At 43.7% G+C, this 24,589-nt stretch overlaps 1 protein-coding gene across 6 annotated transcripts in view; it reads left to right on the forward strand.

Annotated features, from left to right (window-relative positions):
- Window positions 1-12,462: 12,462 nt before the first annotated feature.
- LOC147639354 (uncharacterized) overlaps window positions 12,463-24,589 on the forward strand; it is a 29,447-nt gene continuing 17,320 nt past the window's right edge. Inside the window, exons 1-4 of one of the 6 annotated variants that reach the window (XM_086790421.1) lie at window positions 13,573-13,826; window positions 13,923-14,254; window positions 14,338-14,467; window positions 14,574-14,750. In XM_086790421.1, the coding sequence (XP_086646547.1) occupies window positions 14,411-14,467; window positions 14,574-14,750 (234 nt within the window). In that variant the 5' untranslated portion in view covers window positions 13,573-13,826; window positions 13,923-14,254; window positions 14,338-14,410. The other 5 variants (XM_086790412.1, XM_086790407.1, XM_086790435.1 and 2 more) reach the window with 5 other exon arrangements.

Genomic DNA, 24,589 nt, shown 5'->3' on the forward strand with positions numbered 1-24,589 from the left:
TCCATCCAAAATACAATCCTCCTCTCCTATCTCTCCTCTATTAACCACAGGGAGATTAACTTTAATCTTTGATTAAAGTTTTTAATTAAACAATACTTAAACATAACCATTAATTATGATTAATGTTTAAAAAATCATTTTTAAGAGAATTTCTCACGGAAAAAAGAAGGAAAAATCAGATGTGAGAGGCGGAGAGAGTCCCACGCACACGGGAGAGCATTTCATGCATCAACACGCTGTCCTACTAAATTTCAGTAGAAAATCGACAGAAATTTGATCGCATACCCGCGGAAAAAACTCGCAAAAATGTATAAAAAATACATTTTTAATCATAGAAATGCACAAAAAATTCCTAAAAATTAGGAATAAACATGCATAAATCAGGCATAAACTCAACAACCCAACCACCCCCGAGCCCAAAGGATGCACACATGAATCATAAATGATACCTCTACCTTGATGTCCCATACCATCAAGAGGTATAATTCCAATCCAATAGCATGTAGCTATAGTATGAAATGGTAGATGAGTAGATATGGACCTCTACACAAGAGACCATAGCATAAGCCTCCAAGCCCCCCAAGCCCCCTTGAGTGTGCCCCATGCCCCTATTATATAGGAGGGCCCTCGAGTGACTCTTGACTTTCCATTCCCCATGTGTGACCCTTGGATGCCTGTAACCTTAACCTTTAAGGTTAGTCCTAACCCATGCTCCACTAGAGCTTGTTCCCATGCTCCCATGCTCACAAGCCTAATGTGGGTTAGCCTCCTAGTATATGCACACATAATGTACATAGCCCCATTACACATTGCCATACCACTGCCTCCCCATGCTGATGTGGTGGGAGTACCCACCGCCCATAATTCATGGGCAAGCAATCTCCCATGCCCAATCCCCCACCCATACATGGGTGGTGGGGTATGCGTAACGGGCCTTACTTCCATTGCATGTGTTTCGGGTAAGTCTCGTGATCGAGTCTTACTTTCAATTCTCATCGGTAAGGCCAATATAAGCTAATCTAGATGTTTTTTCAAGATTTTCTTGAAAAAAATAGTGCAAACGTGGAGAAATCACTCATGTTGATGATAAAATTCAGGGCAATGGTGATCTTGGTTGTTGGCCATGGCATTTGGACATGATTTGTCTCAAATTTGAGACATTTTGGATCAATTTTGATAGGCGGATAAATTTTTGGCCAAAGTGAATGTGTAATGGATAACTCTTGTGTGGTGTGGACCTCCTCTTCATCTTTCCCCTTCTTCCCATTCACGTTTTTTATTCTAGGGTATCTTGGAAGTAGGTTTGTTCATCTTGGAGTCTTGAAGCATCAACATGGAGTTCAAACGAAGACTTATGATATTCCAATGGTTGTGAATGGCGCCGAATCGCTGATGTTCTTCTTCGACAGGCTACACGAACTCGTCGTTTACTTGTAGGTGCTTCCTTTAGTTTAATCGACTTTGCTATGGCTAATAACTCTTATGAGAGTCTTGTTACATAAGATATAGTGCATAATGGCTAGCACTTGTGGGATTAGCAGTGTTTGAGCAAAAGCGGACTGCATTTTTCTTTTCTAGGGTTCCATGGAGATAAGAATGCATAGTGTGGCTTAATTGGTTGTTTATTAAGCTCTTAATCATAATAAGCTTGGTTAAGTCTCTACATTAGTTGATTCCTTCAATTTCTCCAACTCTCAAGTGATATAATTGGGGATTTTATAATAATAGCCCTAATTTCTTGCAATTGGTCAAATACTCATGCTATTCACTTGTACGGAGAGCTATATGATGCCTCAATGAAGACCATATGCAACCATATGTTCTCAATTGAAGCATTAGGAGAACCCTAAGAAAGATTTGAGTATTGGGGATGTGGTTCTATTTTCAACATTGCTTGGCAATTAAGGATTTCCATGGTTCAATCAATGGCATTGAGATCCTTTCATGCATTGTTACATGCCATTGGAAAGTTGTAGATGCCATTCATAGCCATTTTCATGCTATGATATGTCACATGACATGTATGAATCATGCTATGGTTTTATATAAGTTTATGGAATGAAGATGTATTCCATTCATTAAGGAGCATTTGAGCATAAAAAGGGCCCTATAAGGATCCCTAATTTTAAGGAATTAAGAATAATTTTATTGAGGCTTAAGGAGACAAAGCTCATAAAATGACGCCTACTTTTGGGCCCAAAAGTAGGGGATCTCTCTAATTTTTGAACTAGGATTCTCTTTCTATCTATTAAAACCCCCTACTAAGATCACTAGTATCTACGCTTTCATTCTTATTTACTCCACTTTAATAGTCATATTTGAAATCCCCCCCACATTCCGTTTCTTTCAATCATTACTATTATTCATCAAGTTTCCTACCAACCTCTGCAATAAGATTCTCTCTCTCTCTCTCTCTCTCTCTCTCTCTCTCTCTCTCTCTCCCTTTTTCCCAAGCTCTCTTCTCCTATTGCAAATACAATAGGACAACCCTGAGTCTGTCTCCCTCTCTCTCTCTCTCTCTTTATCTCTCTCCCTCTTCACAATAGAATAGCCCTATTGTGAATACAATAGGATAGCCCTGAGTCACTTCAGATTAGTCTCTTCCATTTTTCGAATGGCAAAAATTTCAGATTTAACAAGAGTGCGGAAGGTGGACTTGCATATTCACATATTGAATGAATATGCACCAATCAAAAAAGAACATCTGAATGCACATGAGAAGCATGCAAGAAGACAACAGGGTCGTACTAATGTGGATCTTTGGATTCATGGATATTTATATCCTATTGATCCTTCTTCGCATTATCCTCCACCCTTCACTGATCTCCCTTCATTTATTCAGTTTGTTCTGGAGAGGGTGAGAATGGGCTCCTTGGGTATTGTAGAAGGTTAAGCATGAGCGATGCATGGAGAGTCCAATTTCTCCACTCACAAACACAAAGCTTAAAAAGCACTTTGAGTAGTGCGCAACATGCACTACAAGATGCACAAAATAATATTCTAGAGCTAGAGAAAGAGACAAAGAGAAAAAGGCTCGTGTTATAAAGCTACAAGACACAATCTCTTGCATATGAAGAGTACCCCCGTGGGAGCAAGAGAGCGAAACAGGACAAACAATAACATTCAAAAACTCATAGTTGGTGGTGGTGCTCGTCGCAAGCGAAGAATCCATGCATCAAGGTTTGTTTTTTGTTCTTTGGCTATTATTGTTTGTTGCGAGTAATTTTGATTAAGGTATTTTTGGTTGTTGTGGTTGTTATAAGTAATAGATTAAGGTGTTTTTGGTAATCTTTATTGGTTTGTGATATGAACTTTTTGAAAGAAGCATGTGGTGATAATGGTCCTCACGATTTTGGGGAAATATAACGTAGTTGTGTGAGGAGGCGTGACATTCTTTCCATCATTCGAGACCCATGCCACAAGAAGATACGTCAGGTACTCGTAAATGAGATAATGGATGACATTACCAATCTTCTAAGCATTAAGGAGGTTTAGAATACATGCGATGAGGTGGGCATTAGCACAAAAGGGTATCAAGCCCTCCATCAATTGCTAAAAGATACACTCCACAAACAAGGCATCACAAGGAATATTTTTCCTGTCCCCAAAAAGATAAGATTAGCAAAGAGGACATGCAATGATGATGTGCAACATAAAATTGGAGAATACTATTGCATCAATGATACATTAACCATTGGAGCTTGGGGGAAAAAGCAAAGCACAATGATGTGCAATGATGATGTGCAACATAAAATTGGAGAATACTATTGCATCAATGATACATGAACCATTAGAGCTTGGGGGAAAAAGCGAAGCACACATGGTAAGATCATGTATCCTACAATGAGTTCAACAATATATTTGTTGATCTACAATGTCTTCAGAGAGCTATGATCTTATTCTATGGAATGCCTAAACAATGTAAGTAATTTTTTACATTCTTTGCGAGCTAATAAAAAAATCTTTTAAGTACTAAAACTTATCTACTTTTGTTTGTCATGCAAGGTGACAGGGTAAGTTTTGTGTTAAAAGTGGATGAATGTCAGATTGTGAAAGGCAAGAGGTTAGAACGAATGAGTACCACACTTATGAATGAGGCAATGGCATATGCAAAGAGTGAGATCAACATGACTGAGGAGACTGAGTTACCTTTGGAAGGTTCTAATGAAAACCTAGACAATCAGATGAGCAATAGGGAGAGGGTTTGCAAGTTAATTTTTCCCTTTTTTAGTGTCCAATTTGAGAGAGAGATATGGTGTCTTGGGGCATTTGAAGTACCAAAGAAGATGCATGAAGTGCTGGCTTGGATGTTTGATAGGATACCATGGATTACCAATGTCATTAAAGTATAGATTCAGGGGGAAAAATTAGAAGTGGAGGGTAAGGGCACTTATACAATAGACTGGCATTTAGGAGGTGACTTGAAGACAATAAAGTGCCTTCTTGGGTTTCCACAAGGTGCTAACACCCCAAATCCTTGTCCATGGTGCATGAGAATGGTGAGAGAAAAGAAACAGAAGAAGGCAGGAAGGAAGAGGAAGCTAGAGAATCAAGATGATGAGAATGACACAGTGGATGATAATGCTGGCAATTGGGTTGGTGGTGTCTTGTCTGCTAACATGCTAGCTGAGCCAAACAGGCATTTGAGAGACCTGAATGGAATCCTGTAATTCCATTCGAACTCAAGAATGTCCACTTTTGTACTTTGCATGCATTCATGTGTGTGTTTGATCGTTTGCTCAAGTTCACGTTGATTATGCATTTACTATGCAAGGCAAGGAAAGACAACATGAAGCTCTTCAAAAAGTAGAGGAACTATTGAACTTAATTGGGTGCCATGGCAACAATGTGCAGATTACTGTTAACAAGAAGACCTCTGGCATTAATCTCATCATGAATTGGCTCAACAGGTGTCAATGAGTGGATATAAGGCAAGACATTTTCTAGAGAGGCCAGAAAAAGTAAAGAACTCAAAGTCCTAGGACTTGTGGAAGGATTTGTGTAAATGCACAATGTTTGATTACACCAATCCAAGCCTTGTAGTTCTACGTGAGAAGGTTTGGTCAGACTTCAATAAGATGGTTAAATTAATGAGCAAAACCAAGACGACTGTAGAGGAGTGCCAAAAATTTCAAGAAGAGCTTCAAAATTTTACAAAAGCCATGGTCGATACATGGGATGATACCAACATTACAGATTACATGGTAAGCAAGTTTCTTTCTACTCATCAATTTGAAATGATTATAAGGTATAAAGTATAGCTTCTGAAAAATCATTCAATGTATAATGCAATGGGTTCATTTTCATTTTGATTAAGCCATTCCCATTTTTGACCCATGGTGGAGCGATACATAGGTGACATAAAGTTCTTTTTAATTAAATCTTTGGTACCAATTTTACATTCCCATTTCGTTTTATTCACTTTAAGCACAGCTTCAATAGTTTTTATGAGTTTCTTAGTGTGGTTATCATCACTTTCATCCTCATCCTCACTTTCTCTCATGTGAAATCATCCTCTTTTTCCCATGATGCTGTAATTTTTCCTCCAATGCCTCCCTCTTGAATCACTCACTAGCAATTGTCATTTGTAGAGATTCTATACTCTCTTGTTGCAAGTAGGGTTTCGTGTCATCATAAAGTAATTATGAGGAGTACTTACTATACTGAAATCCTTGAGGAAATATGTGTCATGCTTAAGCCTTGACAAGCCTTCTTTGGACAAGGAGAGATGGTGGGAAAAGCCTCTTCTGACTATGGAGGAGAGCCCTTAGTTCTCTGGATTGAATCCCAACCGACCATTATAGAGAAACAGTGGATTGCAGACGATACCCTTCAAGATGGGTATACAGATCCCATGCAAGAGAAATCCCTTGCAAGAGCCGAGTTCATCCATACTATCAGATCCCATGCAAGAGAAATCCAATGCAAGAGGCGCACGAAGCAGTCTCACAACATTGATAAAGCCTCACAAAACATCTTGGGAGCTGGATCAACTCAAATTAAGCCTCACAAAACATCTTGGGAGCTGGATCAAGTCACAACATTGATAAACGAATAGGCCGACAGCCAGGAAATGTAGCACAGCAGGTCTAAACTATAGTCCATATAGTGGTAGAGTTGGAGCAAAACCAAGTGCTTCGATAATGAATTCGATGGTATAAAGTGAACCATAGCTTGTAAGGGAACCATAGAAAGTAAACCAAGTGGTGAATACAATTGCCAAAATATCTGAAAACCTGCAAATTCATCAACAAGTGAGGAGGCTCCTAGATTGGTTATCTAGCACTACAAGTCTACATGAAATGGTGATGTTGTGCATGTGCATGGCATACATGAATGTAATATGTGAAATGTGTGGAGCCCATATTCTCATGATTGGAATCTAGAGAGTGTTGCAAATCAATAGACAACAAAAACAAAGAATGTTATTTGTGGACAGGTGTATGTGATGCAAGCATATGGTATGCTCATGTGATGTATGCATGTACTACATGTGACTAAGTTTATTCTAGAAAGTGGAGGATTGTTTTGGATGTGTTTTTTAGAAGTTGTGAGCGGAGCCAAGTGATTTTTAGCTTATGTAAACATACATTTTGGGTCCCAAATTCTGTCACCATAAACATTACGGAATGTGTGGACAGCATTGGTGATCAAGCACATGTATGTATGAGTGTAAGTTGGTTTGTTGCTATATCAGTGAACATTGTGCATAACAAGATTAGTAATGGTTTAGATAAGATTGTTGGCGAAAAGCTTGAAAGAAACAACTTCTAGATTTGGAAGTATGGGATGACAAACTTTCTGAAAAGCAAAGGACTTTGGAATTTGGTGACATGTAAGGAGACAAAACCAAGGGTTCCACCAGTGAGAATGCAACACCCACCCAACTTATAGCACATAGGAACTAGATAGAGAGGGAATTCAAAGTGCTACATTATTTCTCAATTTTTGTGACAAATGGGATGTTATGCCATATTCAAGATACAGATAATCCCAAGGATGCATGGGATACATTGGTGAAGTTGTATGATACAACTACTCAACCAAAGAAGATGTAGTTAAAGCAAAAGATACATAGTGTGACTCGCAACAACAGGAGCATCAATAACAATGCGTAGGAGATTAAAGGATGTGTATATGCACTTGCATCTATTGGTGCCCCTATGGAAGATGATGATTTGGTTTCCATTACATTGAATGGTTTGGGCAAAGGCTACAAAGCATTTGAAACCTCTATTAGAGTTAGAGGTGGAGACTCCCTAGATTTTGATGAGTTGGTCTCTTTGCTTATCATGGAGGAGATGAAACTTGGTTTTAAGTACTTCATCTAGTACCAGTGGACATGCAAGCGACCAAGCATTCTACACTCATAGAGGTGCTAGAGGTAGGGGGAGATCTACTTTGAGAGGATGTACATGCGGATGTGGTTTGCATGATAGGCCACCACAATAACAGCAGGATTCATAGGCATCATTTGGTGCATATGGTGGTAGAGGTTCTTACCCTCATGCTAGAGGGAGGTCTGGATCTCATGGTAGAGGTCATTGGCAACCACAACAGTAGAATATGCATGGCATTGAGTGTCATTATTATGGTAAACTTGGACATATGGCTAGAGATTGCTACAAAAATCAAAATGATGTTCGTGGTGGTAACAGAGTGCAACATGGTAATTATGCATCATCTAGCCAATGGACATACAGATCATTTGTTTGCCATGAAGCATGTAATGGGTACTATGATATCTTGCAAAGAGAGTGATGAAACATGGATTCAGGTGCATCAAAACACATATGTCATGGAGAGTGGTTTGATAACATGATGCCTACACAAACTCAGGGTTATGTTGCGATAGGTGATGAGACTCAACATCCTATTACACATGTTGATAGTGTGCCGTTGAGGATGCATGATAGTAGAGGGAAAACTATGTCTAAGGTGTTGTATATGCCATCTATTACAAAGAGTTTGGCATGTATTGGAAAAATGGTAGAACAAGGATTACAAGTGAGATTTAATGAGCAAGGATATTTTGTTGAGGACTTTAAGCATGGCTACAAATTGATTGCCAAAGGTCAAAAGGGAAGGAGATTGTTTAAGCTAGATACAATAATATTAAAGTTGAAGTTAGCCATGCTTTCTCATAGCCGTGGGATAGTGCCAGACATCGATATTTGGCACAAAAGACTTGGCCATGTAAACATACAAAAGTTGAGATCTATGCAAATGAATGGCATTGTTGGTGATCTACCAAGATTCAAATATAATAGAAATACACATGTTTGTGATGCATGCCAATTTGGGAAACAAGCAAGGTTACCATTTTCCGGTGTTACATCACATTTATTGATGATTTCAGCAGGATGACAGAGATTTATTTTCTGAAAGAGAAGAGTGAAGCATTGGGTAAGTTCAAATAATTCAAAGAACTTGTGGAAAAGCAATATGGTCATTGGATTAAATGTTTGAAGACAGATGGTGGTGGTGAGTACATCTCACATGCATTTGATTATTCTTGAGAGACCATAGTATTAGATAGCAACTTACATGTAGGTATGCTCCTCAGCAAAATGGGGTTGCTAAGAGAAAGAATCGAGTGATAGGAAAAGTGGCAAGAGCATTGATGAATGAGAAGCAAGCCATCTCAAGTATACAATATAATCATGTAGAACCACATAAAACTGATGGTGGTAGACCATCAGTTTTATGTGGTAGATAATATAATCATGTAGAACCACATAAAACTAGTGGTGGTAGACCAAGGAGATGGTGGGAAGATGATTTCCACCAATCCAATGAAGAATCCACGAGAATATGCCGATGAAGAATCTTGTCCATGGGCACTCAAGTGTGCTACCATGTATGTCAATGAAGCTTGCTAGTGTAGGCCACCAACTTTGGCCTTCTCTTCCTCTTTGTGGATGTGGATGTAGTCATCCACATCAACAGGCTCTGTAGGTGATTCGATGTAGCCATCTTCTTCTGCTCCATTTGTCCAGGAAGTCAACTTTATCTTGAGAAGTTCATCTCTAAGAGTCTGGAAAGTTTGCTTTCGCTCCAGGTGTCCACAAAGTGAGTCCTCCCTTGGGTCGTGAAATTACAACACCTAACAAGTAACTACGTTCTAGAAATCATTACATTTTTTTCCTCTACAATTTTCTTATGCTTTTAACATTTTTATTTTGGATTTCTTTCCATTTTTCGTGGACTTACAGTACGGATTTCTTTCCATTTTTCGTGGACTTACAGGCGACTTAGTACGGATCTCTTTGGGCCTCCTCCTTAGACTTACAAGCGACTCGATAGGGACCTCTCTAGGCCTCTCCTCAGGCCCTCATGCAGTATTCTTGGACTTACAAATGGCTTAGTAGGGACCTCATTAGACCTCTCCTCTGGCCCTCATGCAACTTACAAGAGACTCGATAGGGAAATCTCTGTGCCTCTCCTCCGGTCCTCATGTTGTATTCTTAAACTTACAGGAAACTCGATAGGGACCTTTGTGGGTCTCTCCTCCAGCCCTCATGCCTTATTCTTTTTAATGCTTTAAGTAATACAATTTTTGCTTAGTAAAAATAGCCTTTCAAGGCAACATACAACAAATTATGTATTTAGAATTGGCCATTTACTCACCATCTATAATCATTAGGTCGTCCACCCCGAGTTTCCCACACGGAGGTTAAGGATGCATTCCTTGTACTCCATGCAGTAGGCATAGATGAGTTAGATCATCACATTAGGGGGCATTTGAACATAAAAAGGGCCTTGTAAGGATCCCTAATTTTAAGGAATCAAGACTAATTTTATTGAGGCTTAAGGAGATAAACCTCATAAAGACGCCTACTTTTGGCCCTAAAAGTAGGGGATCTCTCTAGTTTTCTCTCTCTAGGATTCTCTTTCTAGCCACTAAAACTCTCGAAACATCATCAATCTCGTCCATATAGGGGCCCCAAAAATATTTTTTATTACAATTCAAAATAATTATCTCAAAATAACTTTCAATCACATTTAATGCACTTTCATTGTGTTTCTGAAGTTCCCTCTAAATTTCATATCAACAGTCATTAAAAGACAATCTCGTTAAATACACTTTCATTGCATTTTTTAAGTTCCCACAAATTCTAAATCAAGTCATTAAAAGACAAGGAAAACTTATGTTTTTTTATTTTTTTCACTTTTAAATGCATAAAAAATAAAAAAGTTTAATTTAAATTTAAATTTTTGGATAGGCTAGCAATTTAAAATTTATATTTTATAGCAAACCCACCTAAAAACTGTTTTCTTCATTGATTACTATCACATCTCCTCTCTGTCTGACTCAACAACTAAAAGATTCTCTCTCTCTCTCTCTCTCTCTCTCTCTCTCCCCCCCCCAAGCCCTTCTCTCATCACAGTAGGTCTCTCTTTCAAGCTTCTCTTTGGGATCCAAGCTATCTACTATCTTCCATTATGTCTACTATGTGTCCAAACAATCTCTTATTGAGTCACATTAACACCGGGGTGGCTTCTCGAGCCTTTGTCCTTAACCACTTCATCATCCCCTCGGTTGTTTACTTTCTGGCCTGTTGTTGGAGGCCCTCCGAGACCCAACTCCAATCCCTTAACTCTATCATGGGTAATTATCTTTGGGGGGGGGTCACTTGACAGAAAGAGGATCAGCAAAGTTGCATTTCAGGTATGTTGCTTGGATAAAGAGTAGGGGGGTCTTGGCATAATTAATATTGGTTTGCTGGCTGAGAAGCTTGCAGCTAAATGGGTCCAAAGAGCTATTGTGTCAAATGATGTATGGGCAGACCTGCTCGAAAGGGATGTTGGAAAATTTTGGCTCAAAGGAAAAAGGGCTTGGAAGGGGTTCTCTCTGTTCTCAAAGGCACATCTCTCTCCAATAGGCAGCAAGCTCTGCTCTGCAGAATGTGGGAGTCCTGGATGAACTATAAGAAGCTCTTCTGCTTTCAAACTTATACCAAGAGAGGGAGGTATGCATATGCTACGGATTCAGTCTGGTTTGGGCATCTTGTGATTCCGATTTCCAATGAACAGGTTTAGATCAGCCTCTCTTGTTTCAAAGCTGGTATAAAGGTGTGCGGTGACCTATGTGACACATCTGGCATGTTAAACAGTGAGCAAATCAGTAATAAGTTTATCTTGCCACCACGGGTGGAGTTGAGCTTGTAATTCAAAGATGTAATGCTCTGAAGGTTTCCATTCCTCTGGGGTTTATTTGTGACTGCAAGACCTTTTCTAAAGCCCTTCGGTGGGGGTATTCTAGTAATCTTGTCAAGTTGCCTAATGTGTTTCATGCAGGGAATCTGGTTCTCAAGCTCAACAATAGATGGTCCTTGTCATGGAACAATCATCAATGGGCCTTCCGCTTCAAGTTAATCTGGGCCTTCGCTCAAGAAAGGAAGCACGCCATTTTGGCCTGGTTGGTCATCCACAAAGCAACCTGGACCCTTGAGAAAGCTATGAAGATTGGTCATGGGAATGGTCTTTGTCCCCGTTGCAAAACCAAACTCGAAACTGTCCCACATCTTTTCTTCTCTTGCCCAGACACTAGGCAATTCTTGAGTGTTCTGAACAAGGCTTTCATGAAGATTAGGAACTCCCCTCTCAGCTGGAAAGAAGTCCTCTTAGGAGAATGTCACACCCTGGACCCTTAACATGGCAGTCCGTCAGAATGCTGCTTCTATGGCATGTATGGAATCAACGGAATGAAGCTCTTTATGAAGTCAAAACTAATCACCATTTTTATCTCTTTCTTGACAGTGTACGCAAGCTAATCCATCATCTTCAACCAACTGGTGTACCTATTGAGGTGGATCGTTGGCAGGACCTGCCATGGAGGAAATGGAAGAAGTTTCACAGCTCCTCACTTTGCAAAAAGAAGGAAACCATGTTACAAGGATTGGATTTCGAATGTCAAAGAAGGCTCCAGTACTCGGCTTATCACATCCAGGCTTCGGAAGGTTTCCAAAGGGTCCTTTAAGGCCTCCTGGACTGAGGCTACTATTCACAAGTCCTTTGCTGCATGTGTTTTTGACCTGCCATGGAGGAAATGGAAGAAGTTTCACAGCTCCTCGCTCTGCAAAAAGAAGGAAACCATGTTTCAAGGAGTTGTTTTCGAATGTCAAAGAAGGCTCCAGCACTCAGGTTTTCAAAAGGTCCTTTAAGGCCTCCCGGACTCAGGCTACTGTTCACGAGGTCCGACAATGGCCTTTCAAGATAAATCAAGCTTCAGTTGGGTCTTCTCAGCCGATTTCATCAGGCTGTTCATCAAGTTTTGTTTCATGAAACTGCTCATCAAGTTTTGATTATGTCTCAGTTTTTTTTTTTAAGTTTCAGAGTTAATCCCATTATCTTCAGGGTTTAACAGTTCTCAGGGTCTCCCCATGGACCTTCCTCATGGGGACTTGTAACCTCACCTTTTTTCTAATATATTCCTCTGTTATAACTAAAAAAACTCTGAACATTTCCTTTTCCCTATTGGTATGACCATTCAATTACCTGCTTTCTTATTCTGAGTCAATAGTAAGGCACGGCATCGTCTTGTTCTTCTTTCAGACGTGACTGTGAGCCTTGAACAGTTCCGTGTCTCTAGTGTTGATCACGACGTCCAAAGCACAGATGCAGCTCGAAAAGCCCGTCGCCTTCACTGGTAACAATCATCTCTTCAACCCTGTTTCTCGAACCCTAACTTCCTCCTTCTAACGCGAATCCTTCAAATCTCTGCATGCAAGGCCTCGCACCCACCTTCTAGTGTCATTCTAGCATATTTTAGGAAAATTTCACACAAATCAAGCATTTTTCTGGACAATCACCTGCTGCTCCTGTGGAGAAATTGATTATTCGGTTCAAATTTCCCCTTTTACTTATTTTTCCTCTGGTAATGAGTGTTGTGCCTCTTTTGAGAAATTTTCAACGTAATTGATGGAACTTAGCCTGTCTAGTTCAAGAATTAGGATAATCGGCTTCTAGAAAAGAAATTTGCAGCTGGTAAGAAGAATCTCCATTGAACCATTTCTTTTGCCTAGTTGAGGACCACTGTTTGGAATGTAATCTTCAGCATCTGAGGGCTGTCATAATTGGTACTTGGAACTGTCATTATGGTGTTTGACGGTGGCTACAGGCCATAGCTGGATGATTTGGCCGCAGGTGGATGTCTTAACAGAAAAGTAGCCCAGTTTCTCACAGCTGGATGGTTTAGCTAAAGCAGTAGCCAGGTTTCATCTTCTGATAGAAGGTAGAGTACACTATTACCAAGATTTCAAAAGAGAAAGAAAGAGGCCCTTTTGATCATGCACGTGATAACACGAGGATAAAAGAGGCAAAGGGGATTCATCTTGGTGGCAAGATCATTGATGGACATGCTTTCAATGCGCATAGCATAGAGAGTGTAAGGCTATAAAAGGCATCAGCATCTCTTTTCATCTCTTTTTATATAGAGATTATAATGCAGCCAATTACCGATCAAGGATAGCACCAGAGGGCGTTGTTATCTAAGGATAGTTCTCAGCATGACCAACTTTACCTCCCTGAGAGAGGTTGAGAACCTCAGCATTGTTTGTGTGTAAGGGTCAAAATATAGATTTGGTTTTCTTGTATGCCATAAATTTTGAACTTAATCTTTGATGTACATGAGTTGAATGTTGCAACACATAGTTTGCACAAGCTCAAGTAGACGAGCTAACAGACTGGTAGGAAGGCAAAGTGATGAATCATTTGAGAGTGGCCTTATGTGTCTTGAGAACTTGCAGTGCAGCGATGTCTGGTATTGATCACCTCCAATAGTTCTCCTGCATGCTATGTTAGTAGCATATACCCATGGTGAGGTGAAGGTGAGTTGAGACTAATCATTAGACACTATGGCATTTGCACACAGTAGTCAGGGCAAAAAATAAGAGGGCAATCCCACGAGAAAGATAGAGGTAGGTTGGCAAATGTTATTCATGTCTGAACTAAGAAGTATAGAAGAACGTGGCAAATCTTTTGAATTTTCTATTGTATGTCCTGACATTTAGTGCATTTTTGGTGAATTTTTGGCCAAATCTTACCCAAAAATGTCATTTTGGGTGAATATGTTAAGAAAAACTCATTTTTTTTTGCTCTAAAACAGCCCATGACTTTTTGGAGACCCTCAAAAAATAGCCATTTGACGAATATTCGTCCCTATTTTTTTCGGTGACGGTAGTAGTGAAAGGATTTCATTGATGTGCAATATTTTGACTTGTATGGCTTTATCATCAACTCTTGTCGTCAAGTAAGTTTGTATTTTGCATGCTAGTGAGTGGATCCAGAGATTTTCAAATGAGGAACTGAAAATTCTGCTTCCTGTTTCTGCAGGCGAATCAGGAGATCTGAACGTTGTGTCTATTTTATTATTATTTGACACACTGCGGCACAGATTACCACCAGCATGTTCTGGGGCCATGATCCTCTTAAACATCAAACTTTGGATGAAGAGCTTGCCAAGGTATTATGAGGTTTTGTTCAAGTGAGAGACAAATGTGTTCATTGGTTGAGATGAACTTGTAGGGCTTCAAACAACTGGTTTTACCTGTCGTTTATGAATACTGCAGGTGGAGGAGCTTCGAAATGTACTAGGTTCTTTCAATGGTTGGGAAAAGCTGTATTGCTCCGATGCATGCTTGAGACGTTATTTGCGAGCCAGAAATTGGAATGTGAAAAACGCCAAGAATATGCTGAAAGAGACCCTCAGATGGAGAGATTCGTATAAACCTGAAGATATAAGATGGGTAATAAGCTGCACGATCATAGTTATTGGGAATTCTGAAACATGGGTTTATGTTTTCTCTACATATGTCATGTCAATTGCACCATATGTTTCTTTAAAAAGCAAGACAAAAATTCATGTGGAGAGAAACTAATGTGTTGAAAGCTTTTGTAGTAATAGGAAAGGGAGGAACCCGCTAATCAAATTCTCTTCTGCTAAATAAATCACCATGATTAAACATCTGCCAAAATCATCGAACTGAACCCTAGATGAAAGAGAGGGTTTACCTCTTTGCGGCAGAAAAAATAATTTCAATACGCAGTACCTTGTTTTGACACATGCACATGCCTAGTTTGATTTTCTTCTGCAAACGTATGAAAACAAGGTGCCAATGGCATGAAGGCTCGCCTGGTGTGGTAAAGGAGGGGGCTAATGGGTGGCTCTCTTTGCACACAATATGTTCAGGGTTTCAATCACGTAGACCCAACACTGAAACAATGACGACGTAGCAAGGTAAGGGTGGCATAGATACTTCCTCTCCTTCAGCCTACGGATGGAACACTACACTCATTTGCCTCCAACATGATGACGCCATAGCAAGCCTGACTAGAAAGGGGGATCGACGCTGATTGGAGAGGGGATGTGAAGTGTGCGTAGTTGGTTGATGGCGGAATACCTTAGACGAAATGCTACACCATCCAAAAACAAGATTCATTAATTAATTGAATTTCATTTTCCACTCATTGGAGTCCCCTAATCATCTTGTCCTTGGGCTAAACATTTCTTGAAGAACGTACCCCAGCTGGGCCCTCATCCAGAAGGCAGGGCCTTGTGGCAACTGTTGGTTAGTGAGTCATCCCTTGCCTTGGTGTTGTACCCAATCTCATCCATCAAGCCTGCCCATAGATACATATCATGTGGCAAAGGCCATATTTCCTCTTGGAGAACCCCTGAACCTGAGGCTCAACTCACATCAACTCAAGCCTCTCGACTGACAGTCAAGCTTTTCCCTTACTACCAAATTTCACTATTGGAGTGCCTAGCTAGAGCTTGGTCAAGGCCAGATCCAAGTGCTTGTCTTATGGTGTCCATCCGGGATTATGAGCATCCCTGACCACCACTTATATAGGCTTTGAAATTTGGGCTAGCAAGAAAGTGTTCTAGTCCTAAGGCGACTTCATTTTGTCCCTTATTATCAAGTCATAGCCTAGCCTCATCATAGATGTTTTTTGGGGAGATAACATCTATGGGTCACCAAAGATGCTGAAAAAGGGAGAGAGGGGACCCGAGGGGGGGGGGTGAGAGGAGCAGGGGCAGCCGAACAGAGCTCTCGACCTTACAGCTATTCTACTTGCCTTGTTGCATGCGCGGAAGCCTTGTTGTACTGATCCACAGCCCTAAGCTTGATTAAGAACAAGATGCTCATTAAAACATGATTAAGATAGAGGAGAGAGAAGAAGAGAGAGATCGGTGTTAGGTTCTCCTGTATTTAATATTGTACAAAAGGTTACTGATGAATGTACATGGCTTGGGCCCTTGGTCAGCTCCGGAGGGGTGACCTCTGGCATATCTACATGACCACTGCTGAATTCTAACGATTTACTTGCTGAAATGCTGAGAATGACTTCATGCTTATATATTTCATTGAGCACCAGCTCGACCAGAATGTTGGACAAATATTCCTTGATTTTCTTCCTTTTAATGCTGCGCTTTTGCCTTTGTATGTCCCACTGCTGGCCTTCACTTGGGTGCTGTCCCACCTATTGCCTGGGACCCCATGCTGGCTGCCGATAGGTGTTCACATGCACCGTGCACTCGAGTGCTATGTGACTCATTGGCTCTACATCAATGCACCATTCATCGGTAGGATTTACCTTTTTAGGAATATTTTGTCGTATGCCGTGGCCCCAGTTCGGGACATGTGAGGCACGAGCTACGTAGGTCAGTCTCCAGAGCCATAGAGAGTCTGCATGTGTCAGTCCTCTTAACCGACTTGGAGAATTTATTAGATAGTGCATGTAGTGTCAACCTTAGTATTAGTTATGGGCCAGCCCATGGCCTTAGGAGCTTGTCCAGGGGTTGGTCACAGCCGTGGACAGCATTAGGGGATAGCTGACTGGCTTGTGGAAGTACCTTACCCCAGTTGGCCAGCATATACAGCAGGCCGACAGCATCCATGGTGAGCAAGCTCTAGTTGGCCAGGTTTGTTGAAGACCAACAGGTAGTTGGATTGCACCACAATAGTCGGGCAGCATTAAATATCATCTTTTTTCCTATGTGCAGCATTAAATAGCATTTAATGCTATTTTATTAGCATTTTTGTCCATATCGAACTGGCCTACAGCTTTATGTTGGCTGACCAGCAGCATGGGACCATATAAATGCAGCGCTTCATTTACCCATAAATCATACAGGTACTCAGCAATATTCAGCCAAGTTAGGTTCAGTTCCAAGCATTCCCAGGTGTCACGACCCTGTGTTTTTCTTTGGACAGTATGCAGGTGTGCACGGGGACATGGTGGACAGTGTGAATGGCATGAGTTTGGAGTTAAAAAAAAGAAACCCATGTGTGGACAACCCCAAGTGTGAAGGGGACAAAGAGATTTAATTAACATTTGGTGGCCCAAAAGCTAATTTGGGAGGCTACTCCACTTTTGGAGGATGCGCCTCTTTCTATCTCATGCTTTTTGGGAGGCGCCTTCTGGATCTGAATGGTATGCTTTTTTGGGAGGGGCTGGCGGGCTGCTTTTGGGCGCTTCTCTATTGGTGCAAAAGCGGAGGGCTGAACAGCAGGAGGCGGGCTGGAGCTGCGGCACATGCTCTCTCTCTCTCTCTCTCTCCCCCCCCCCCCCCCCCCCCCCCCCCCGCACACGCTCAACTCTCTCTCTCTCTCTCTCTCTCTCTCTCTCTCTCTGTCTCGCTGGTGGTCGTGCCGTGCTCGCACTAGTGGTCCTACCTTGCTCGCTGCTTGCGCTACGCGTTGGTGGTTATGCCTTGCTCGCTGCTCGCGCTATGCACTGGTGGTTCTACCTTGCTCGCGAAAAGCCGTCTAGTCCATGGCGTGATGTCGCGCAAGCTCTCCCTGCTCGTGCTACGCATTGGTGGTCTTGCCCGGCTCACGAAAGCCGTCTGGTCCATGACGTGACGCCGCGCAAGCTCTCCCTGCTCACGCTACACGCTAGTGGTCTTGCCCTGCTCGTGCTGCGCACCCTGGCTGTGCTGCACCTAGCGTTGCCCTGTCCACGTTGTGCTACGCCTATCCCCACCCGAACTGCCCTGCTTGCGCTGCACGCCCCCTGTGCTCCGTTTGGAATTGCTGTGCTCGCATTGTGCTGGCTTGCTTCCGATGCCAGAAATACTCTTTCTCTCTCTCTACTACGATCCCTCTCTCGCTCCTCTCTGCCTGCCGGTGGGAAGCACTGCAGAGTAATCTCGAAGAATGGCTCCGAGTCTCCAAGAGAAGCTTGAGGCCCTCGAGACGGCAATGAAGGCACTAATCAAGGAAAACAAGAAGACATCTGATTCCAACCTCAATGAGGTGGAGAACAAGTTACACAAGCACATCATGGCCCTCAAAGTACGGGTCACGGAACTTGAACAAGAGAACATGGCACTCAAGGAGGAGGTGAGTGCATTGAAAGTGGAACTGGTAGCTGTCAAGAACACCGAGAAGGAAGAAGGGGAGATCAATGGCAACACTCTTAGCCATCAAAGAAGAGATCTCCAAGGAGATCACAAAAGACATGGAGGGGAAACTCAAAGCCAAGCAATTAGGATGGGTTGAAGTGGTGAAGAAGAACATCCGTAAAGAGGTGAGGGAGGAGACTCAAAGGGAAGAACACCAAATCATTCACACCACCATTGAAGAGGAGAAGATGAGGCAGGCCCGCCGCCTCAACCTTCGAGCCACAGGTATAACCGAGACACCCGACTCCACTCCCGAGAAAGATGGACAGCGTCTATGCACGAAGCTCGGCTACAGGAAAGAGGACCCTCCCCCCTTCACCAAAGCATGGAGAGCCGGGAAAGACTCAACATGCAAGCGAGCCTTCATCCTATAGTTTGTAGGGGAGATAGAGAGGGCCACCTTCGTGAGGAAGAGGGTGATTCTACGAGGATTAAAGGGAGATCCCATCTATTTAGATGATGACCTTACGAGGATGCAGATAGAACACAAGAAAACATGTATGCCGAGAGTCCTATAGGCCCGGAAAGAGAGCATTCTATCGCGATGGTCGTGTCATCATCAATGGCAAGGCCACCGATTAGCGCCAGGCGGCCTATGGGACATCGACTATGGAGGATCTAGATTCACAGATACACATAGCAGTTTGGAACTGCAATGGAGCACTTTGGACACATCCTGGGAGGATAGAGGAGGTCATGGAGGGACGGGACATCATACTACTTACAGAGACACACCAGAGCCCAGAGAGGGGGCTACCCAAAGTAGAGGGTTATCAGTGGGAGTCTACACACAGGGGGACCACATGGCAGAGCACATCGAGAGGATCTCGAGGTATAGCGGTACTCGTCAGGCGAGAGCTACATGGGCGCCTACGGGTGGTAGAACGTGATCAGGAGGCTAGATACATGTGGATCAAACTGCAGCTCTCGGCAGATAAGGTGTTATACATTGCTCTATGCTACTTCTCTCCTAGAGGATCGAGATATGCCATGATAGCAGAGGAGGAGGACACAGGGCCATTAGGAGAGTCACCGTATGCAGCCCTTTCAGATGAGATCATACACTACTCCAACCTGGGGGAAGTCCTCCTTATGGGGGACTTCAATGCATGGACACAGAGCTGACAGTGCGACATTTATGATTTCGAGCTCCCCGAGGTGATGCACACACTAGAGGTGGAGGACACGGGAGCTTGCAGGGTGTCAGAGGACATGGGGCCGGATAACACCAGATATGGTCATCACCTATTTGAGTTGGGAGCCCGACACCATCTCGTTATTTATAACGGGATGAGACAGTGGGAGGATTCAGGAGCACTGACATGCTTTCCACGGTCAGGGGGAGGTAGCACAATGGACTACATCATGGGGTCCATGGAGACCACACAGGCAGTGACATCTTTCACCATCCCCCCCTGTCCTATTGGTGTGGATCACACGTACCTCTTGCTGTCATTGGCGAGCTCCACACCAGCACCCACACAGCCCACACAGGCATCGCATACCACTTTCTACTTCACCCATGACCTGACATACATATATGAGCATCATGTATATGATGGGCTACTCCGAATGGATCCCCTGTCACCCCTAGACACACTCACCACTCAAATGTCGTCTATACTACATACGGCCGCCACCCGCAGCTTCCCCGACCATACACATTGCACACACAGATAGATCGGGGAGCATACCCGAGAATCGGTGGTATGATGATGAGTGCAGAGAGCTATACAGACACCTCCGTGCCTAGAGAGCACTGGGGACCATCACACAGAGATAGGCGAGCCGACAGATACAGACCCTCTCACGCCGTAAGAGGCGTGCATATGAGGAGGCACAATACTGGGATATGTACCACCTTCTCATGAGCAGAGATACAGCCACTGCATGGCGCAGGATGAGAGAGCCTCACCGTCGTACCCCGATTGAGGATCCACACACATGGCACACATATGCAAAGAGCCTCTACCATATCCCTCAGCAACCGCCCATACCACAGCCACAGCAGTCCCGCGCTACCACCACCTCTACTTTCTTTACCGCCTCGATGGTAGAGAGAGCTATACGCTGGTTACAGCATGGGAGATCGGCTGACCACACAGGTATATAGACTGAGCATCTTATTTATGCAGTTGACACATTGGCACCCTTTGTTGCTCACCTCTTTGATAGGGCACTAGTGGAGGGCCTACCAGCTGAATGGACTATGCACACCATCATGCCTCTCGACAAAGCGGGAGACGTGCTAGACCACCCCAGCAACTTTAGGACTACATGTGCACAATGTGTATCTACCGTGTGCTACACGCACACGACTAGCTTCGAGGTTTGGGAAAGCTTGGAGCTAGGCAGGCTAATTAGTGAGCTGAGTTAGGGATAGACTAACGGGCGGGCACCCAAGTATGGACGGGCGGGTGTGGACGCCCGATGACCGGGCAAGAGCCTATAAAAGGGTGGCCAAGGTTAGTCATTAGCTCATAGTCTCGCGTGTCTTTGTGACAACTCTATGGTCAGGAGCCTGGATCTAGTGTAGACGTGCACCTGCTTTATGCAGCCGAGGCCGGCAACAGTCTCGAGCATAGTTACCAAGGGACGGGGACGGGGACGGGGACGGGGACGGGGGACAGGAACGGGTACGGGGACGGGGACGGCTAAAGGTAGGGAACGGGGACGGGGGGGTGGGGACGGTGTAGTGAGTAGGAGAGGGTGGAGAGGAAGGTGATGGACCGTGGAGTAGGAGAGGGAGATAGTGGAGAGGAAAGCTAGAGTAGGAGAGGGAGATCGTGGAGAGGAACTCAAGTCTTGGAAGGCTTGAGTAAAAGAGGAGTGGATCCAAGCCCATTATATAGTTGTGTTGCTCTCTCTTCTCTCTCTCAAATGGCCAGTGTTAACGGCTAGTAGCTGTTTATTTGAAAAAATGCCTGAAGATTTAGGTGTTGCAGCCGTCCCCGTCCCCTGCAGACGTCTCCCCGTTCCCAAAGGGGGGAACGCCCGTCCCCTGCTAACGTCCCCTCCGTCTCGTCCCCCTGGCCGTCCCTAGCCCGGTGTGCAGGTCTCTCTGCTCGGGATGGCGTTCCCACGTCCCACGTGGGCGTCCCTCCATCCCCCTGTCACTATGGTCTCGAGGCCTGCGAGGGTAGCTTCGTGACGGTATGGGACGTCACAAGGTAGAGATTGGTTGGTACGTCCATCTAGTTAGCTCAGCTTGTGGCTCGGTGGGGATAGCCAAGACTTGTGGGCTTGCCCACAGCTGTCAAGGTTGGGAGGTGAGTCAAGCCTGCACCCCCTTCACGTTTGTTTGGTTTGTTTGCAAGTTTCGAGTCTTGTATCAGGAGCGTTCTACGAGGTGATCCTACGGGGATTTGACAGTGGTATCAGAGCAAGCCTCGAGAACGAGCAAGTCGGTATGTAGAGAAGATGAGGTCTAAGAAAAGGTATGAGTTCGAGAAGATTGCTGTTTTTTTGTGTATAGTGCTGTTTTTTCAAGTTCAGCATGTTACTTTTGCATCGTCGGAACCCGTGATGAAGGTGTGGTCTTGTATGGGTTGTTTGCTTTGTTGCTTTGTTAAGTGTAAAAAAATAAAAAGAAAACCAGGAAAAAAATAAAAATAATATATATATATATATATATAACAAAAAAAAAACACATTAGCAAAGGCTAAGTTAGATTTTGGGGAAGCCTATAAATTCCCCTTAAGTGGGCTTCTTGCCACACATCTCTCAAGCTCTCAAGCTCTCTAGCACTCTTATTGTGCAAGATCAAACTTTTCTCTCACCTTGCTCTCTTCAAGATGTCGACCCAAGAATCCGAGTTGGAGCCCATTCTCGAATGTGAAGACTTGCCGGCTATCTACGGAAGTCACCGATGGCGATCTTTTTGACGATTTTGTTTCAAAATCAGATTTCCAAGAGTTGAAAGTTGCTCTCGAAGCTTATTTCTCGGAATGTCAAGCACAAATCGCCGCGCAGATGCAGGCTTTACAGAACTCCATCTCTTTGTTGACCACTATCCTATCTACTCTTTCGGGTATGGATACTTTGGCATCTGCTTTAGGCCCCAATATTACTCCGGAATAGTTTGGGGACGAGCAAAAGCAGTGTACCAAAGAGATAGTGGACACTTGGCTACTTAAGTGGCAAGTCCATTTTCAGTTTCATCCATATGACGATGGCAAAAAGATCCAATTAGCAGCAGGTTCCCTCTCAGGCAAAGCTCTGCTTTAGTGGAAAGAACTCAACCCTAAACCAACGACTTGGGCACAATTCGAAGAAGTCTTCAAGAAAGAGTTCCTCTATCACCATTTGGTCCATCTCCATTTCTGGAGCCACTTCTATGGGACTGTCACTCCATAGAGTGGCCAGATTTGTGCCATGTTCACATGGGGCCGGGCCAGTGTCCCATGTGAAAGGGCCAGTTTTATGGTGTCACATGGACGGGAGCCAGATCAGTGCCACCCGTGTGTGACCAGTGTTGCGTCACATGGACAGGAACCAGTTTCGTGTCACCCGTGTGTGATTTGCTTCGTGCTGTATGGACGGGAGCCTATTGGTGCCACCTGTGTTTAGCCAGGATGGTGTCTTACCTATGGGACTATCACTCCATAGGAAGACCAGGACATATTTATTTATATGTCGCACCAGTTTTGTGCCCGACAGGAACCTCTTGTACAAGTTTCATGAAAGGGAGATTTCGTCCACTATTTGTCCACATGCATTTATGCTTGCATGCATAAATTTGTTTTTGCATGACTTGTTTGCGTGTCTGCTTGTTATGTCGTGCCAGTACACTGGACGGGGACGCCCCCAGTGTACTGTGGAATGCTGTTTGCTGACTTGGTGGTGTGGCGTGTGAACAGGTGGTAAGTATTGTAAAATCCATAAACTGTGGTTAACTTCTGTACCCACCTCCTTGCTGCTGGCTGTACCCGCCTATTGAGCTGTGTACCTGCCTGCCTGGTACCCGCCTGCTGCCCACGCCTCTACCTGCCTGGTACTCACCTGCTGCCCATGCCAGTACCTGCCTCGTACCCGCCTGCAGGCTGTTCACGCCTGAACCTGTTGCTCTACCTACCTGCAGGACTGCCCACGCCTGTACCTACTTGTGTACCTGCTGGCTGCCCACGTGTACCTGCTGGCTGTCCACACGTACCCGTTGTACCTGACTATACCTGCCTGCGGAATTCATTGTACCAACTGTACAAACAGTACCTGTTGTACCTGCACACATGTGAAGTTCTTGATGTGCTGGATTGTACCTGCTATAAATTGTACCGGTTGTATCTGGATTGTACTCACCGCACCAGGTGCTCTCATACTTTTCTCATTTGAATAAATTTGAAATTTGCAAATTTAAATTCAGAGAATGCTTTAAGTTCCAGTATTTGTGTTGCTGATGTTGTTTCCATTGTTTAATAACAGTTAAATTAAGTGTTCTAAATATGTGTATATTGTTTTCCGATTTGTAGGCCTCCTGTAGGGAGCGGTCACATTGGTATCAAAGCTCGGTCGTCTCTCTTTCTCAAGAGGAGACGGAGTTTTGAGATCAGAAGCAAGCACGAACACTTAATTCAATGGACAGCCAGGGCAACCCATTGGAAGTGCCGAATTTGAGGGGCCAATGAAGTGCTTCACAGGATTCTGGTGCATTGCATGGAAGGCATAAGCCTCTTGAGAGAGTCTATGACAGTGCATACATGGGACAGCCATCACGTGGTAAAAAACCCATGCACGAGGAAGAGCCCAATGCATTGAGGGCTGAGTTGGAGCATATGAAGAGGCTCTTGCAGTCAAGAAAGCTGATGCTATGGTGGACATGACTTCTGAGTCTATGGCTCGAGAAGTGGGCAAGAAGCCAAGGGAGCTGGCACTCTCTTATCTTATCCGCAAGGGTGACCTTAAAGAGGGAGAGGATGGACAGCTTATGTTCAAGAATTCACCCCATTTGCAGCATGGAGACCCAGCCTCTCAAAGGTTGAGATCATATTTGCATAAAGAAGAAGTATTGGTCACCTCTTGCCATGCATCCACTCCTCATGGCACAGGAGGAAACAGATTTATGCGTGCTCAAGGCCATTTGGATTCTAGGTATGTACATCATGGGGACAGTGGTCGGCATGCAAGCCAAAAGACCTTGCCTATTGAGTTGTCTCGTGGCGAGACAAGGCATCTTTC

This window comes from Cibotium barometz, chromosome 4, assembly GCF_041138505.1.
Source record: "Cibotium barometz isolate CiBa-2024 chromosome 4, ASM4113850v1, whole genome shotgun sequence".
Lineage (NCBI taxonomy): Eukaryota > Viridiplantae > Streptophyta > Polypodiopsida > Cyatheales > Cibotiaceae > Cibotium > Cibotium barometz.